The 18,636-nt window shown below is 33.9% G+C and overlaps 1 protein-coding gene across 1 annotated transcript in view; it reads right to left on the bottom strand.

The window, feature by feature from the left end:
• LOC112050103 (kinesin heavy chain) overlaps positions 1 to 12,751 on the bottom strand; it is a 31,026-nt gene extending 18,275 nt beyond the window's left edge. The window contains exons 1-9 of the mRNA XM_024088256.2: positions 12,419 to 12,751; positions 11,440 to 11,611; positions 11,128 to 11,271; positions 10,566 to 10,709; positions 10,041 to 10,165; positions 9,700 to 9,953; positions 8,825 to 8,933; positions 8,489 to 8,623; positions 5,298 to 5,470 (exon numbers count right to left, since the gene is read on the bottom strand). Coding sequence (XP_023944024.2) covers positions 5,298 to 5,470; positions 8,489 to 8,623; positions 8,825 to 8,933; positions 9,700 to 9,953; positions 10,041 to 10,165; positions 10,566 to 10,709; positions 11,128 to 11,271; positions 11,440 to 11,611; positions 12,419 to 12,565 — 1,403 coding nt within the window. The 5' untranslated portion in view covers positions 12,566 to 12,751. The remainder of the gene's footprint in view (positions 1 to 5,297; positions 5,471 to 8,488; positions 8,624 to 8,824; positions 8,934 to 9,699; positions 9,954 to 10,040; positions 10,166 to 10,565; positions 10,710 to 11,127; positions 11,272 to 11,439; positions 11,612 to 12,418) is intronic.
• Positions 12,752 to 18,636: the final 5,885 nt, after the last annotated feature.

Below are 18,636 nucleotides of genomic sequence, written 5' to 3'. Positions count from 1 at the left end.
TTCTGATCAGTTCGAAGATGGTGCCAAGCCAGTGGCGAATACATTAAAGGTTTTTTTTTAATAAAAACCGTGGGAAACAACCGACTGAAAATACTAAATCTTTATGATTTAAACGGTTTGAATAAATGCAATTTCATTAATTTAAGAACAAATCAATTATAATTATGATTAGGTGTGAAATGGCTAGCGATTTATAACCTCATTTTTAATTTGTTAGGTGGAAAGTTCCCATCAACACAAATAATCAAGCCCAATCACATGGTAGTTACTGTAAACCATTGAGGAGTTCCCTTAATTGTCTTAAACACAAATTCGTCAAGCCCAAACACAAGGTACCTGCTGTACATCGTTAAGGAGTTCTCTTGCCTGTGTTTCGATTCCAGACATTCATTAAATTAGAGTGCTTTAAAATACTGAATGAATAAATTAAGAAACGCACTGAATGCCCGAAAATCGTAGTTTCGAAACTTCCCCTCAATTTCTCCAAGATCCCATTATCAGATCCTGGTTTCCTTATCATGGTACCACCCTCGGAATATCTCCTTTCCAAAAGAAAAATCATCAGAGTTGGTTCATTAATGACGAAGTTATCCGCGAACACACATAAAAAATATATTTGTACGATCGAATTGAGAAATCTCCTTATTTGAAATCGGTTAAAAACTACATCATAATAAGTTCATCATGTACAAGTACACATATCTCCGCCTTTCGTAATGAATAACGTATATAAGAATACGTTACATATTATCGCATATTCGTAACATGTCACACTTTCTGATGGCGCAATTTACCTTACCAGTGGTCGCAATTGCATGACCGTTATAACAATATCTTTACATATTATAAAACAAAGATCTGCGTTTGTCTGTTGGCGATAAACTAAAAAAACTAAACGGATATTTATGCGATTTCCCCTAATTGATAGTGAATCATGAAAGAAGGTTTAGGTATATAAATTGTCAAGGTTTAGTGTAAATTAATTGAAATAATAAAAAAAGTATTACTATTGGCATTATCGAAATAAGTCAAGCAGTCTGGCAGCTTTCATCGAAAACGCTACGTAATCCCTTCGAGATATAGCAACCAATGCATGATTGGATATTAATCTTTTATAGACCTACAAAATAGTCTTTTTCAGACTTTACTATACCTATTTTATCGTAAATAGTTCACACAAAGTTTACACCAATTTTCTCGCGAAGGAAGTCGCGGGTGTCTACTATCACACTTCACACTAATATTATAAAGGCGAAAATTTGTGTGTGTGTAAGTATGTTTGTGCAGCGGCTGCTGAAGCGATTTGGCTGAAATTTGGAAAGGCTACTTTTCATTCCGCAAAATCCAAGTTCCCGGAACTTTCCAAGTTCCCGCGGGAATTGTGAAAAACTGAATGCCACGCGGACGAAGTCGCGGGTGTCCGCTAGTCTATTATAATATTATAACAATCAATAGCCCGTTATGAGGTGTATGGGAGTATAGGAAGTACTCGATACTTGTTTTCATTAACATAAGGTATGCCTATCCGACTTCCCACGCGTGGCCTAAATATTAATATGTATAATGTAATAGAAAATTCTTTATGATTGATTCATTAAAAACTAGTAGGCTTGTTTAGATATTTTAAAGTTCATGACATGATGATGACTTCACTTCGATACCTATCTTACTCGTAGCATAGTATTTACATAAAATTAAAAATTTTTAAAAACCCCCGGATGTCATGAAATTATTAATTACACTCTCGATCAAGCCATCAATATTCTCATTCCGTGCGCTTTCATTTGAGACCCCATTCGAGTATTTTAGCAGACATTCGGTTATTCTTCTCTAGTTTTACCGCCCACAACTTTTAAACGGCTCAACCGATTTTCATTAAACATGTCTAAGCACACTGGTACATAAGTCACCTTCATATATATCGCTTCATTCGTTCGGGAGCTATGGTGCCACAGACAGAGTGACAGACAGACAGGCCCCTCTTTTTGCGTCGGGGGTTAAAAACAAGTCGCCTGCCGCTTTATTTATTTTAATTTACGCAACTGATTTAAAAGCGCTTTTCATCACTAGTGATTAATTAGGAAGGTTTATACAATATACTTTAACAATGTTTTCTGTATATTATAGAGGAACACTTGGTAATTAGAATGTAGATGAATGAATATAATAGTGAAATTCAGCAGAATATCATATGATTGGAAATCAATGGCCTTCAAACCATTTTTGAAGGCCGTATAAGTTCAAATGGACAATATGGTAACAACTTCCAAGTATTTACGGTTTTATACAAATAAAACGCAGTAATATACAAGTCTAGGTCATTTTGCAACGCTTGTATGAGATAATTGACGTTCAATAATGATTATAAAACGCTTCTGCATACAATCTCATTATATATTCCGTTCTAATTCCAACCAATAGCATTATATTATGAGTATCTGTACATTTGCATAACAAACTGATAAATAACTAATCTATCCCGATATTTCGAATTGATCTGTGTATACAGTAAATCTCAAGATAAGTCAAATTATATTACTAAAAAGATTTGCAGTATTGTAAAAATATATTCAAATCAATAAGAAAAAAAAATCTATTTCAATACATATACCTTACGTATTCGAACAGTTTCCATGTAAACATTAAATCAATTAAGAAAAATAATTATATTAATAACTAGTACACTCCCCGCGGGTTTACCTGCGTAATTTCGGTTCTAATAAATATAGACTCTGGCATTCACAAACTACGACTACTATTAGTAAAAGAATTTTGAAAATCGGTTAAATAGATCCAGAGTTTACCCCTACAACCTGATAAACTTAACCTCTTTATAATATTAGTATAAGAGTATATTAGGAGATTAAGTATAGATTATAACTTTAAGTATATTAACGTAGGCATGTCTAAGTAATTCTTCATCAAGACAATTGCGTAAGGGAATTTACACACTACGAGAGTCAAAAAAACATTACGTGGTTATTTCGAATTCATTTTCTTTGACGTTTTCAGAGCATGTAATTCAAGGAAGCATAATGTACAAGGATTACCTAGATTTCGATGTCGGTTACGTAATCGGTCGAAATATTTGAAATTGATTAATGTTAGTGTGATTTTTAATTACGATGAGGAACATGTACATCCTTTTTACACGAATTTGAACACGCATTTCTCTTCTTTTGTTTCCGCATTTTGGTATTTGCTATAATGTCAGCCAGTGACGATCATGTAAACTCATATGCCTACAGCGCAAAGGTTTCCGTCCGATAAAACTGATCGTGTGTTGGTCGCGATCGGCATGACGTCATGGATCATTGTGACTAACACACGACCAGTTTTATCGGCTGTTAAGCCGATAACTTGATAGTCAGTAGCTGACATAATAGGAACACATTTACAATAACTGTTGTGGTTTTTGGAGGAGACGAATGGAAACGGAAAGAACTGTAAGTCTGCGTCTCATGGGAGAATCGGATCTCGGCTTAAGAAGGCTTTGTAGTCTGAGATCTGTCTTTACAACCCGGAACAATGCCTTATATGTAAATTAAATCTTCAATATTTCGAGTTCTATTCTTGGCCTCAACTTGGCCTAAAAAAATTATTACCTTCCTATATCCTTTGTATGTACACATTATGTCTTAAAAATATATTTTATTGAATTGTTAGTTAGTGAGACTGCTTAAAACTGTTTTACTCTTTGAAGCGAAGCGAAACAGTGAAAGATCTATTTTGGTGTTTGGAAAATAAATACATCAAAACAAGTCTTACAAGTTATACACGATTTACAGACAATGTAACACGAACATGTTGGTTAGCTTCCTTTAAATAAAACGATATGACCTTAACATCAATGAATTACTGATCATACACATAGAATTCTTTATAATAATATCAAGAGCAAATTGGATTACAGTATTGCAATCAGGTTTATTACATTGAATCAAGGCCTGTGACGTTTGGAGCGGAATCGAGGACAGTTGGCCTCATCCACAAATTCAAGGTCGCACGTTCAACGTGCTAAGGGACAGGCTTTGTTCATTACCTCTTAGAGGAAAATTGTAGGAAGTTACGCCGGCCACACCCTGTCAGGTATATCGTCAAGTCTCTAAAGTTGTCAATAATAAAGAAATCGAAATGTAGTTTCAATATTTTTTTCACTGCCCACATTCCTCAACGCGTTACAGACGACGCTGTGTACTTGAACGTGAGTGGCCTGCGTTACTGACAAGCCCAAAGTAATGTAGCAGTGGGCAGGCCGTTACAATATGCAGAACCGATTACTGCTAAATGGCTTCATAACAGAGATCGCGTATCTAGTACTTTTGTAATGTCATCTTCTAAGCCCAATTGATGACCTAAAGATCATATAATCATGTGTTGCCTAGCCTACGACATTTTACAACGTATTTAATAATGGATTTCCATTATTTTTTCGTCACAGTCAATAGTCAAACAGCGAACTTCCTAATCACTCTGAATTTTGCAACTCATTCCTCAACTAACCTTACATTATACATTTTGCAATTGTAACAACACATTATGTTACTTTTTTTATTTCTGTACACAACAACCATCTCCCATTCATGTTACTTACTACAAATCGATTATCTGGAACTGATTACTTGTTAGCGATAACAAGTCAAATTGTACATTTGTTTCTTTGTGTAGGTACGGTAGTAAGTTTACAGTTTTTCACAGTAATGAAAAAATTAACTAGTTTTTATTGTACCAATACAAATATACTACATATTTTAATCTTTTCCTCCACGACTCTTGTGGAATACCTATCACTATCAAGAAAAATTATTCATGATAACGAAAATCGTCAAAAACTTTGTGCTAACACCACTATCAATCGTTGAGTAAATCATCATTCATAAAAAATTGTCTAAAGTTCACGTGGACCAGCTCATGACTAAGGGCCCCGCCTGGGTTTGAAACTACTCGCGCGTACTCCGACGTTATATCACATGAGTTTTAGCCGTGTTTCGTCCTTTTTGGCCTACCACCAGCAACCCAACTTCCTCCTTGCTTTTCTCCCTATCGAACTTATCCCTAAACGGTTTTTTAACTGTCGACTAATATAAAACATCTAGGTTGCAGGGGCGATGGTTCTTAACAACCCGATTCCTATAAGGTTTCCTTTTAAAAATCTACGAGTTTTACGGACGTTAATAATATTTTAAAGTACTCAGAAAACACTTTCAAACTAAAAAACACATGAACGGGTTACCTACAAGAAATTTTCAATCTTTGCTATTGTTAGACACCTGTGATCACTGACTGAAGGTCCTTACCTCGTGCAGGCGATGAGTTCCTCTTGCTCCATCATCTGCTCCTTGAGTTTCTCCACCAGCTGCGAGTGCTGGTTGATCTCCTCATCCTTGTCGTCCAGCTGCTGGTAAAGCGCCTCCAACTTGCCCTGCATGGCTGCGTCTTCTACTGCGCTCGACACCGCGACCGGTACGGGCTAATTAGAAAGAGAATACTTTATGGTTAGTTTTCTTTAACCATACCCCCCTTCAACTAAGCGATCCATGCTACGAAGGGATACTAAACCTATTCGATTTGATTTTTCCGCTCCCATTAACTTAAAATGTATTTAAATTGTACACTTACAAAAAAAAGACGTGTTTGGGACCTACTGCTTTTTGATTAAAATATTTTTAAAACATTTGAGAAAATTTGATTTTTCCTACTAAGTATATCTTTTACCCAACTAGGCATATATTTATTTATTTAAAGATAACTATGCAATACAACCTTTTGTTAAAGGTTATAACAAAAACTTTTTACAATGTACCACAGTTCAGCGTCCAGTGCTCAAAATCAGATTTATGTGAATATTGCTCATCAAATTTCATTGAATGATATTTTTTTTAAGAATATTTGCCCCTCCAACTAGTCGGGAAAGACTGTATTAAGAGTAATTCCAGTGGAGAACGGATCGAACCATCACCTCTCAGTGATGAGGCGGCAGCTTTACCGTTGAGCTATTGAGGCTCTATTTGAAAGATGTCGTAACAAACAGAGGTGTACCAACAACAATTGCTTTATGTTCAGATCCATCTGAAACACATTAATGTCAGCCAATTTTCCCCGCGAGCCGGAAGCTTCTCGTTTCCTTAAACAACTTTCATCTACTTGATCTAAATTACACTCATATACAACAAAAGGTAATTAACCTAAATGTAGGTGATGGATGACGCTCCGCGATATGTTATATATTGTGTATAAATATTTAAGTAATAAAATCAACGTCAATATCGCGAGCAACTTTCTCATTTCTTTATAGTATAAGTCAAAAAGCAAGATTGATTTACAAACTAATTCAATTGGATATAAGCAAATCTATACAATAAATCAGTAATACTAATGTAGGTTTAATATACTAACATCATTGCAACGTTTGTGACAACGATTTTTTTTTTCTAATTGTGTAAGTGCTTTAAGCTCCTTAATGAGACCTCAGCGGCGTCACCGGGGGTCTTGGGCGAGCGAAGAATCGTCTTATGGGGCCCGAAGGCAGAAGCAGAAGAGATAGGTGGAGCGACTTTAATGGCGTCTCCTCTGAGACTCGGACCTCGGCTTAAAGGGCCGCTCTGTTCTGCAAGGATGCATTGGTCTGAGTGTATCAGTCCGGGCACCCCCGAGATCGTGAGTTAAAAATCCCACATCAAATATCAGAGACCGCTTCACTTTTACACACCGTCTTCGCCGGCGAAGACGATGTGTAATATTTAATAGGTTTTAGGTAGTTTAGGGTTACCGAAATTTCACCAGCAACCAATAATATTTTTATACAAAATTAACCATTTAAATTCTATAATTTTCCTCGAGGAGCATCAGGATAAGTTTCAAAAACGATTTAATAATTCGCACTCAACATAATAATGACTAACGAAATGACTCGGAATAGCGTTCGACGTAAGTCGTTGACTCGCATCATGGTGTCGTCCAGTAATAGATATTTTTACCTACTGCGTCTTGACTCATGTGAGGATTACTCTATGTTATAAACAGAAAAGCACTTGTAAACAAGATAACAAATTATGTAGAATATGCAACGCGTGAGAGTGCTGTGTAAACACAAGTTAGAACCAAGTTCACTACACTCTTACTTTTTTCGTTTATTTTTTTTAACTTTTGAAGTGATAACTTCTTACAGAAGGAAACGTAACGCGTTACGGTGCCATTCTGTCTAGCTTCCCTTAATCTCACGCATACGGCAGCAGGTTTAAGATAACATTATTACTTTTTTCGAACGTCCCGACGCACATGTTTTTTTATTTTCGTTACCCTTAGTTTTTATTGTTAATTTGTCATTATTCTTCAATCATATTTATTATTTTTCAGCGAAGAATACACCGAAAATAATTATCGGACTATGTAGCGATATTTCTATACATGTAATTGGTTCTTAAAGTCTTTTTACCAAAATTAAAGATGAGAATTTTAAAAATTGTGATAGATTCGCGACGCAGGATAATAGAAAGCGAAAACCTAGCTTTTAACTTTGTTAATTGTTATGTGATCCATCATTAAATTTATTGCCAAACTACATAAGCACGATATTTAGTAATTTAACGCTTCATTGATCGATACATACAGGTAGATAAAGCAAGCAAGTAATGCTCAACCAGCAATTAATAACACATTTAATGAATATTCGATCAAAAATATAAGGACACGTTATTTTTATTTATAGCTTTATGTAAACAGTTTTTTTTTTATATAAAAAAAATATTACAATACACACGTCACTATCTAGCCCCAAAGCAAAATGGCCTATGGGTACTAAGATGGGTACTAAGAGAGAATACCCTCTCATAACTTCCTTAGAAATGTCCTCTTTTGTTTTTGTTTGTTACAAAACTAAAGTTGTCACGAAAATCCATTGACATATAAATGAAGCATGTGTGTTATTGGTCTCAGACCAGTTATACAAGGACCAGTATCTCACCCAAGTTCACGAACAAAATTGTCAGTTTTCTAAGGAAAACGAGCTTAGTTTTGGTATATATTTTATTCTAAACTAGAAGATTTTGCCCGTTTTATAAATCATTTAACTACACAAAAAGGTATTCTTACGGAACTGTTTTACTGACGAACATGATACTAATTATGAACCATGAAACATTGATACTATAAAGATAGTTTTTATAATCGCATTAGATCATTGATCATATACTTTGATAGAAAAGTAACGTCTAGCAAAGCAGGTCCTATACAATAATTGGTCTATGAGGTGTAAGTGGATATTTATGACGCTAAGTAATAAAAGCTGACTAATTTATTTTGGGCATCATTGGTCTGCAGTATTCTTTCTCACATATCTAAGTACCCTTTAATGTTGGTTTTACTTCTATATTGGACCTTTTTATGTAAAATTGACATCTTTGAAGTTGAATGCTTAACAAAAAAAAATAGCATTATCTGAAATTCAAAGAAAATTCGAAAAAAAATTAAATAAAATTAAGTCACTTACTGCAACTGGAGGTTTCTCTTCAATGAACGATGTAACAGGAGTGACAGCTTCGATCTCCACCAGGTTGACTTGTTCCTCTGGGCGGACTGTCTCGCCTGACCGCCAGCGATTGACCTCCGCTTCAAGCTTTTCAACCTTTAGGATAAATAAAATAATTATTATTAATTAAAATATATTATTAACTACTAAGTTGGTAAACGTTATTGAAATTTTTGTTTGGATAATAAATAAGATTGAGTATTGTTAAATAAGTAGATGAAGATGAATTAGTAATATAATAAAGAAAACGTCATAATGGTTTAATTTAATTGTACAATGTAAATATTAATAATTTACCTTTCCTTTTAACCTAGCCACCTTCTCTTTCTCCCTTTCGTAGCGACGCTTCCATTCTTCTGCAGTGAGCTCTTCATTGACACATACAACATTCTTGACTGTCTTTGCCCTAGGACAAAAAAACTTCTCTATAAATTGACAATTATTGTATAAATAACGCATGTTGAGAAGAGTTGCGTTAAGAATATTGAACAGAATTCAATTCAAAACCAAATATATAGAAAGTAAAACTTAGTTAGCTGGTTTTACTTTTTATACATATGTTTTTGAATTACCATATCAGAGTTTAATTTAATATAACTGTAGTCAATGATCATGTTTACATATCAATTTTTGCTAATCTTATAGTTTTAATATTTATGTAGTATAGTTTTTATGTTTATGTATTGTAAAAGAAGCATAATATATCACTGAAACAAAGTCACTTCATACTCATGAGAAATGTTAGAGGAAGAATCTCTGGGAGCTAGACCTTGCTCATTTTATAAAAGACTCGCCAACGCTCCGCAGTTTCAACGCATAGTTCTCATTCCCGTGAGAATAGTTATAATATATAAAACCTATAACCCTTCAATACCATAATCTTTACCTCTTTATAACAGCAGTATAAAAGTATAGAATATATGAAACGCTTAAGTAAATGTAGAGACACAAGCTGCCTATATTTATGATGGTCTGTAACAATAAATCCCTAAAAGCTACTGTGATCCAAAGTCCCAATAATTGTCTACCTTACTTACGTATGATAAGGTAAGGTATGGGTTATGAGCTGAATAACTTTCAAAACTTAAAAAAAAAATTGATGATGCAGTTCTGACTACCACAGGCTTGTAGATCAATATTTTATAATACTTATTTAATAGAACAAACATTACCTTTTACCAAAATCAAGTGTACTCTTCGTTTCACTTTCGTTAAATGAGGCAGGTGAACAGCAAATAACAATTGTTGTCCTTGCGTTACCACCCAGGGACTCTTGTAGTATACGAGTCAATTTGGAGTCTCTGTAAGGGATGTGGGATTTGTTGCCGTCAGCCAAAGCAGATATCACATTACCCAAGGCTGATAATGATTTGTTAATATTTTTGGCTTCGTCAAGCACAGTACCCTCAGCACCAGTTTTGGAAACCTAAAATAATTTCTTCATTTTAAAGACTCATCACAAAGAGATAATATTTTTCATTATAATACAAACAATCAGTTCATCACAGTGTACCTTTTCAGATCCGGCCAAGTCCACAAGATACAGTTTTCCAGATAACTTCTTTTGATTTTCTAAGTTTTCTTGTTTAACGTTTATCAGGAAAACTGAATGAGATCTAGATGAATGTTCATTCATGTCTGAAAAACATCAGAATAGTAAATAATAGTATGTAAAGTACTTAAAGTAAACATTGTGTACTTCACTTTCTTTAACTTGACTTATGAATTTTTTTTTTCAATTTTATTTCTATTGTGCAATCAGCTGCATCAGCTATAAGCAAATTGCTTGAGAGACTTATGAATAAAAACCATTTACTTTTTGCATGAATATCTATACCACATAAATGAAAAAGTAATATAAATAAAGTTAACATTGTGAACCACTTAAGTTTACCTTTTTCTTAACTTGTAAAGTTGGACATGACAAAACAATAGGACCTTTCACTAAATATTTTGTAATATTCACATAATATTACAAGAGATTATTAAATATCATTATGATTTCTTATAATTATAATGAATTATGAAATATACATACTTGTTACAGCAATATGTCTGTTTGATTTTCCTTCCTCTATGACTTCAAATACTTCCTCTGGACTTGACACAAACCTTTCAGTAGCACCTTTTACAAATGGGACTCTGTTTTTGTCTTCATGAACACTCAGGTTCACTTTTGAAACTAAAAATTAAATAATTTATTTAAATTTAACAATATCTATTCAGAGGACACTTAGTAAAGATACTTGAAAGATAAATGATAAGTAATATCTTTATAGCAAAGTATACACAGATTTTAATGATAAAACAGAATAAAACTGCAAATTGCATTTTCAGCTATTTCGCTAAATACATTATTTCAGCCCAATTAGATTTGTAACTCAATATGACTGAACATACAACCTAAACAGCACTTGTGTTATGTATGTAATGACAAAACCTTTTTACTTTGTATAGCACAAAGTAAAGTTAGTTGTGGGTAGGCAGATAAAAAAGTATCAATTCGACTTTTACAAGCTTCAAATACACATGCTCAGGAACTCAAGTGTTTTATCTGTGATATCTCAGACATAATTCAATGCTATTTAAAAAATATTTACCATCTAAGAGATCTCGGATTTTGTCCATATAGATTTCAAAATAGGACACTTTGATGTGGAATTCAAGATTCTCTTCCATTGCATATATGTGGTTGAATATATCACTGACTATTCTCGGTATTATACCCTGTTTTCCTGGATCTCCTGCAATTTATATAAAATATAAAAATAAAATAATATTGCTTACTGCTGCCATGATATTCCTTAGTAAACATTTTATTTTATTGACAAAGAATTTATATTAAAAGCTCATTGTTGGTTTTATTACACTTTAAACTTGACTTTGTTATATTTACTTTTTTAAATACTTACCTATGACACCCTCCATGGTATGTGTTTTTCCTGAACTGGTCTGACCATAGGCAAATATAGTTCCGTTATAGCCAGCAAGTACGTCTGATACAATACTTTTGGCTGCTTCATTGTATACCTTTTCTTGGGTTGCGTTGGGCTTGAAAACTTTGTCAAACAAATATACTTTACCCTAAAATGTTTTAAGCACTGTTACAATACAATAAAAGGAGTAAGATACAATTTGTTATTGTCTAAAAATGTTCTTTTGCTCAAAATTACTATTGTACTAAACATTAATTCCCAAGGAAACACATAAATAGGTACATTGTTGTAGTAAAAATCCTGTTTAAGATGTAAATTAATAATAAAATATAATGAATATGGAATAAAACTAAATTGTTTTTTTTCTTAATTAAAGCATAGCTAAAGCTTGACTGAAATATATTTTTGAAGAATTGTATTTGTATTAAATGTAGGAAGTATTTGATATACTGTGCAAGTTATTATTTATAATCTATTTATTCTTCTTCTTGTTTATTAAGAACATTATTGTTTACTTTTTTACAATAATTTAAAGATAATTTCAATTGCAACACTCACTCAACAGAAGATTTAATAATTGAAATTTTTAAATCCACAGTAATTAATATGTTGTTTACATAGATAAACAATTTGTTATGTCAATACAAAGTTGAAAAACTTTAAAAGGTCTCAAAGTAAACATAAATATACAAATTATCCCTGGAATTCGCAGGTCAAGGTCGAGAAAATATTTGTATTGATTTTTGACAAAGCTAAATTTATGCTCTATTATAAGTAGTTACACACAGAGATTCTTCAAATGTTCACGATCGCAATCATAATCAACCAAGCGGAATAGAAAAGAAAGGCTAATTCGTAGCAGGTGAACACCTCGTAATGTATTAGTCATCATGGTCTAAATTGGGGCGATGATAGAAGAATAAAACACGAGTATATTTACAACATTTTCACTCACCCCTATGGAAATGCAATTATCGTCTGGTCCTGAAGGGAATTTCACGATGAATTTGGAACCAGCTTTTTCTTCAGAGTCATTGAGTGGCCGAAATCGGCATACGACTCTAATGCTGTCTTCAGCAGCTATTTCGCGATCAGCTGCCATATTTTAAAAAATAGTAGCTTACACTAAACACCGTCTACGGAATTAAAAAAATAAAACTTTATTGGAACATAAAACCGTGCATGAAGAACTACAAAGTTAGAATTTGTCACTGGAAATCTTCATGACAGCGGTATCAAAATGTCGGCCATATTCAATAAAGAAGAAAGACCTGAAATCGGTCCTATTGGCTGAAAAAACAACCTACTGCCAACTGCTGCCAACAAAAGATACAAAAATCGATTTGTTGCCAACTTCCAGTAAAAATAGATTAGGATACATTCAAAATAACATTAGGACAAAAACTGGTAATCAAAATAGAATTTTTAATATTTTAAATAAAACTTATCTTTGCTATAATTATTAAATTTATAGCAAAGATCTGCGCAAAATAATATCGTTATCGCATACCGTATTTTATCATATTACATTCTCATGGATTCTAAAGACCAAAACAAAAATGTAATCGTTTCACTATGCGATCACGACGATCACGCTCACGACCATATTTTTTTCCCGTCTCACTTGCTTGCGAGCATTACAATGCAATTATAAACTCACTAGCGGACGCCCGCGACTTCGTCCGCGTAAAATTCGTTGTCAACTTTACTACTACCCCTACTCTACCCTACTTCTACCCTACCCTACCCCTACCCTACCACTACCCCAACCCTACCCTTACCCTACCTCTACCCTACCCCTACTCTACCCCTACCCCTACCCTACCCCAAACCTACCCCCACCCTACCCCTACCTTGCCTACACCCTACCCCTATTCTACCCCTACCCTCTACCCATACCCCTATCTCACGCCTATCCTACCCTACCACTTCCCTATACTACCCGTACCTCTACCCTACCCCGGCCCTACCCCTACCCTACCCCCACCCTACCCCTACACTACCCCTACGCTTTCCTACCCGTACCCTACCCTACTCTATAAATTATCTATCTTACTCCTACCCTTAGCAAAATCGGTTCAGCCCTTCGAGAGTGGTGCGATGACCAAGGGAAATAGAGACTATGCTAATATTATAATGAGGTAAAGTTTGTGTGGTTGTAGGAGGTAATCTCTGGATCTACTGGACCGATTTGGAAAATTGTTGTACCAATAGAAAGCTAAATAAATTATTTAAAATAAAAGTTATTTGCGAGTGTCATAGGCTATGTTTGATCCCCATATGCACACGGGAACGGGAACTACGTAATTGAAAGCGCGGGGCGTCATGTAGCGGAATTTCTGCGTCTTTTAGAAATTTTGTATTATCTCCGAAACTATTTAACTAATTAACATACTATAAAGGGCAAATCTTATCTCCATAATATCCTTGTGATTATCAAATAATTTATTTTGATAAGGATTTAAGTTAAGTAGCATAAATAATGACGCAAACCTAAGTATATAAAATTTATAATTTTTAAAAACACAAAAGATACTATATCTGCTAATATATAGAAGATAGATATATGGTGTCGCGGACTTTTTTGTAGCACTTTTAAAGATACATAAAGCCTTCATACATTAATTTCAATTTTACACAATGGTTAAGGCAGCGCATGCGAATAAGTCTGCTTAAGAGGATTTTCGGTCCGACCTGTATGACAAAAACTGTGTTAACTTGGCGAATATATATCATACTAATATAAAATATAGCCTATAGCACTCCCCGATAATGTAGCATTCTACTGGTGAAAGAATTTTTGAAATCGGACCAGTAGTTCCGAAGATTACCCCATTTAAAAAATGTGACAAACTTACAAACTTACAAACTTTACCTCTTTATAATATTAGTATAGATATAGATTATGGAACTTTTTAAGCATTGATGTTTTATTTGTTACTAGCTGACGCCGCTACCGTTCCCGTAGGAATATGAGGATAATATATAGCATATAGCCTTCCTAACACTGATAGAATTTTTCAAATCAGACCAGTAGTTCCTGAGATTAGCGCGTTCAATCAAACAAACAAACAAACTCTTTAGGTTTATAATATTAGTATAGATTCTGAGAATGTTATGTAGCTAATAAAAAATGGCACACTGAAACAAGCTATTTTTTTTTAATTAGAACTTCTAGACGCTTTAATCCCCACTAAGCTGATGGACACATTACGCACGGGGGTGTAACACCATCTACTTCCCCAGAACCTTGGGATCCGAAACTACATATGCTAACTCTTGGTCCAGCGAGTAATTAAGTATATTTAAAAAAAACGATTTACCACTAAAATAATTTTAATAATTTTATGTTATAGGTAGATAAAATTATTAATATAATTTTGTAGAATTTTAGATTTTGAAAATCATATATTTTTATACTACCAACACGATCCACATATTTTACATATTATATATGGGTTATTGTGCTAAGTGAGCCTTGTATGAGCGAAATAAAGATCGTAAAAACGATCAGTAACGTTTTCGCCGCGAAGGAACGGCTGCATTAGTATTTTCGACGTTTTGATCGCTTAGTGGAACGCAGCCTATGTTTTATCCATCTGTGGACTGTGACGAGCACGACCACTATTTAATAATTGTCTATGTCTTGTCTATGTTTTTTAACAAGTGTCAATTGTCAAATAACAAGTCTGTCTGTGGTGCGGGTGTCCTATATTTAATGGAAATGGAAAATGGAAATAATATTTTAAAGAAGTTTTAATGTTTAATCTAAACACAAACAGTGCGAGTGCTTATTTACCTTTGTAATTCAAAAAGTGTGTAACTCATTACAATAACTTTAACTGAACATGCTTTTGCTTGTTTTGCTAGACCATCCTGTAATAAGGTAAGTAAACAATATACAAGAATATTATTTCCTTTGCCTTGCCTTGTATGGGTCGAAAAGTTTTAACACTTGGACCCAAGGATGTATGAATCATTTTTGTTTATCATTTTTTTTAAATATTGCTATTAAACTTTTGCCATTGATTCCACCAACAACTTCACCACGCCCGTGACTTCCCAGTCTGTAGATATGTATGTATCTCAGATATAATGACTGGTTATTGTATCTGTTGATAGAATATTGTCTTCAATAGCACATAGATCTATATCCTGATTTTCCAAGTGGAAGGAGATTTGTGTCTGTATGTGTGTATGTAATGTAACCAGTCTTTAAACAGAGATAAAAAGAAAATATTTTATCTCTGTTTATAGACAGGTTCAGCTGTGTAGAAATTGCCTGACTTGTAGAATTAGCAATTTAATGAATTTGTGATGCTTAAATTTGTGATCAAAATCATTTAAGTAAGTGGAATATTCATAAATTATTGAAAAAAAAAATTCTTTAGGCACACTTGATTTGGGGTGTAATTGGTGAACATGCTACAAAATGTGTAATTAGGTGAGGCAAACATACATTGAGGGAGAGCTACATTACAGTGTTTCTACACCTGGCACTGTGTGCCTTAAAGAGTATGTAGAACTAGGAGCTCAGTGCCTGATGTTTTTGCCTCATGTTGGTTTTTCATTTCATCAGTGTCTGAGAGTGAGGGAAAATGGAGGACACTTATCTTAGCGCACACACATTATGCAGTTAAATTGGGAATATTTTATAAACAGCGATTGAAACACCATCCCAATCAACGGGCAGCTCAGCTCTCTGTACCAGACTATCTTAAATTCCAGGCCCTGTAGCCATGTGGCACCTCTTTCTTCAAACGCTAATGCTTCAAAAATTAAAAATGTGTGGGAATGACATTTGCTATCAACAGGTCATGTGATTAATTGTCATTCCCATACATTTTGATTGTTTTCGAAGCATCAGCGTTTGTAGAAAGAGATGTGCCACATTGCTGAAAATTGCTGAAAAGTAAAAGAATCTTAGAGCTGGATATGCAATAGTCCACTTTGAAAAACATTATGAATGTCTTCTATGGGGGATACTCATATCAAATAATAACATCTAACCTAATTGGGAATATATTAAAACTAAATGTATACTACCCTATTGAATGTCAGTTATAAAAAGTTTTTGGAGCATTAGAGCTTTGTGTGATAGGGCTTGTATGGGGCACCTCAACCACCTTGATTGTTTCTGTTGTCAAGCATCAGTTGTGTTCTGGTCTAAAGAAAATGATTGCCCATGCCCATTTTACTAAAAAACAAAAAATTGTGTGAAGTGATGCTATGTTTATAAATGATGGCTTTCCACTTATTATCAGATAGGTCATATCTGTTTGGTTTGTCAATCATTACTAGTCAGTGGCGCAGTGTGCCTTGGATCTAAATTATTTGGGATGCCCATATAAACGGTAAAGATTTCTCACAAAATAAACAAAAATGCTTGCTTAAATTAAATATGAGGGACTTAACCTATGTACTATGTTTCCAATTGCGGGGTGTATGTTTAACGCAGGAAAAAAAATTTAATTTCTGAAGTGAAAATTATATAATATTTGCTTTCACACGTATAGGGTTCCTGTAGTCCAGGGGCCAGTATCGGTTGATACGGCGGTAGCTACGCCCTACTAGATATAAAAAATATAAAGTAGCTTCTATAAAATGTTCTTGAGATGAACCATTTGGTAGGTATTTCATATTCAGCTGTAATAACTATACAAGTCGCGTGTATGCGTGATCTTGTCGCCGCACATAATATTATTTAAGTACAAAACCACCAAAATTCAAGAAACGTGTAATATTATACTGTAACTTTCATGTTTCATAAAAAATGCATGATTCAAATGTTATATTTGCGCAATGGACAATGGGGATGATGACTAGATTTGAATATATTGATTTTTATTATGATGCATTCGGGTAAATAAGGTCATTGTTAACTAATTTATACATAAAAAGCAAAGATTGTCTGGTTTTTTGCAAAATAAATAAGATTATAAAATTTAAAATTTGTTAAAAAATCTTTTATTGTAATTATTTACATGAAAATTCATAAAGTTTTAGCTTCCTTATATTAAATGTGACATTTTTTAAAATTTGAACTATAAACATAAACGGCACAAATAACAAAGATATCAGTAATTTTGTTTGAACGCCCATACAAATCTAACGATCATTATGTACCTACGACGTCATTAATTCGTAAAGGTCCGAAAGTAATGATCGCAGATACCCTGTTCCTTTTACAAAATTGCTTTACTCCTAATTTAGGTATATACAATTTAAAAAACTGTCATCATCCTTAGAGATCAATCAATCAGCGTCACTTGTCTCTAGTTTGGAGTGAACACGCAAATTCTTCAGCCTATAGCGTTCTTAAAACATCTTTAGGGCGGACCGTTGTGTATACTGACTCAGTTGTAATAAGTATAGGGATGTAGGAATACGTAGGTATAAAGCAGTGCCGCCGCGCCTTTAAAGTAGACGGGAGAGGTCGTCGACCCTTCGTGCACCCTCCACCGTTATCGACGGTATATATGGCAACTGGACACAGGTTCCGCGGATAAAGGACAAGGTTCTGTTATAATCCGAGATGTTTACTTTTTTACTATAGAATTTTCCGTATAAGTAACCTGAATACTGAAAACATACGTTCAAATTTGTACCTTAAAGCTTATCAGAGAAAATTCTCGGACATTACGTCCGAGAACGTTTCCATAGGATGAGTATGCGATGCAGATATGTGGACGCCTAGCAGCATCTTTTGTTAGTCTCCTTTCATTCATCCTCTTTGTACGAGCTCAAACCATCTTTTTCTGATAGTTCAAAAAATATCGTCGTATTTCAATCAATATCGAAACCTATATCTCATAAATCACTCTATCTGTTAGCGGAATGAATTGGATTGAATAAAATTCTTTCATTCAATACAATTCATTAAAAAATTTTACTAAATTTCTAGTTTATCACGAAAAGACAGACACAGCTGAGGACTATTAATATATATCGATAACGTAGTTTTGCTTTTGATAAACACTGATTATATACTTACCTATTATTTATATGTATAAAAATAAAGCATTTAACTTCGTAATAGTCAACAGTGAACAGCCTCTGAGTGAACATTAAATTAATGTCCACATGCTGGAAGTTCGCATTACATACTTAGACGATAAGGACGTCATTATAAGACAGAAAATGTGTATTATGGTAGAGCACATCGCTGATTGC

Source organism: Bicyclus anynana, chromosome 5 (genome assembly GCF_947172395.1).
Source record: "Bicyclus anynana chromosome 5, ilBicAnyn1.1, whole genome shotgun sequence".
Lineage (NCBI taxonomy): Eukaryota > Metazoa > Arthropoda > Insecta > Lepidoptera > Nymphalidae > Bicyclus > Bicyclus anynana.
This window is presented reverse-complemented; position numbering and strand designations above follow the sequence as displayed.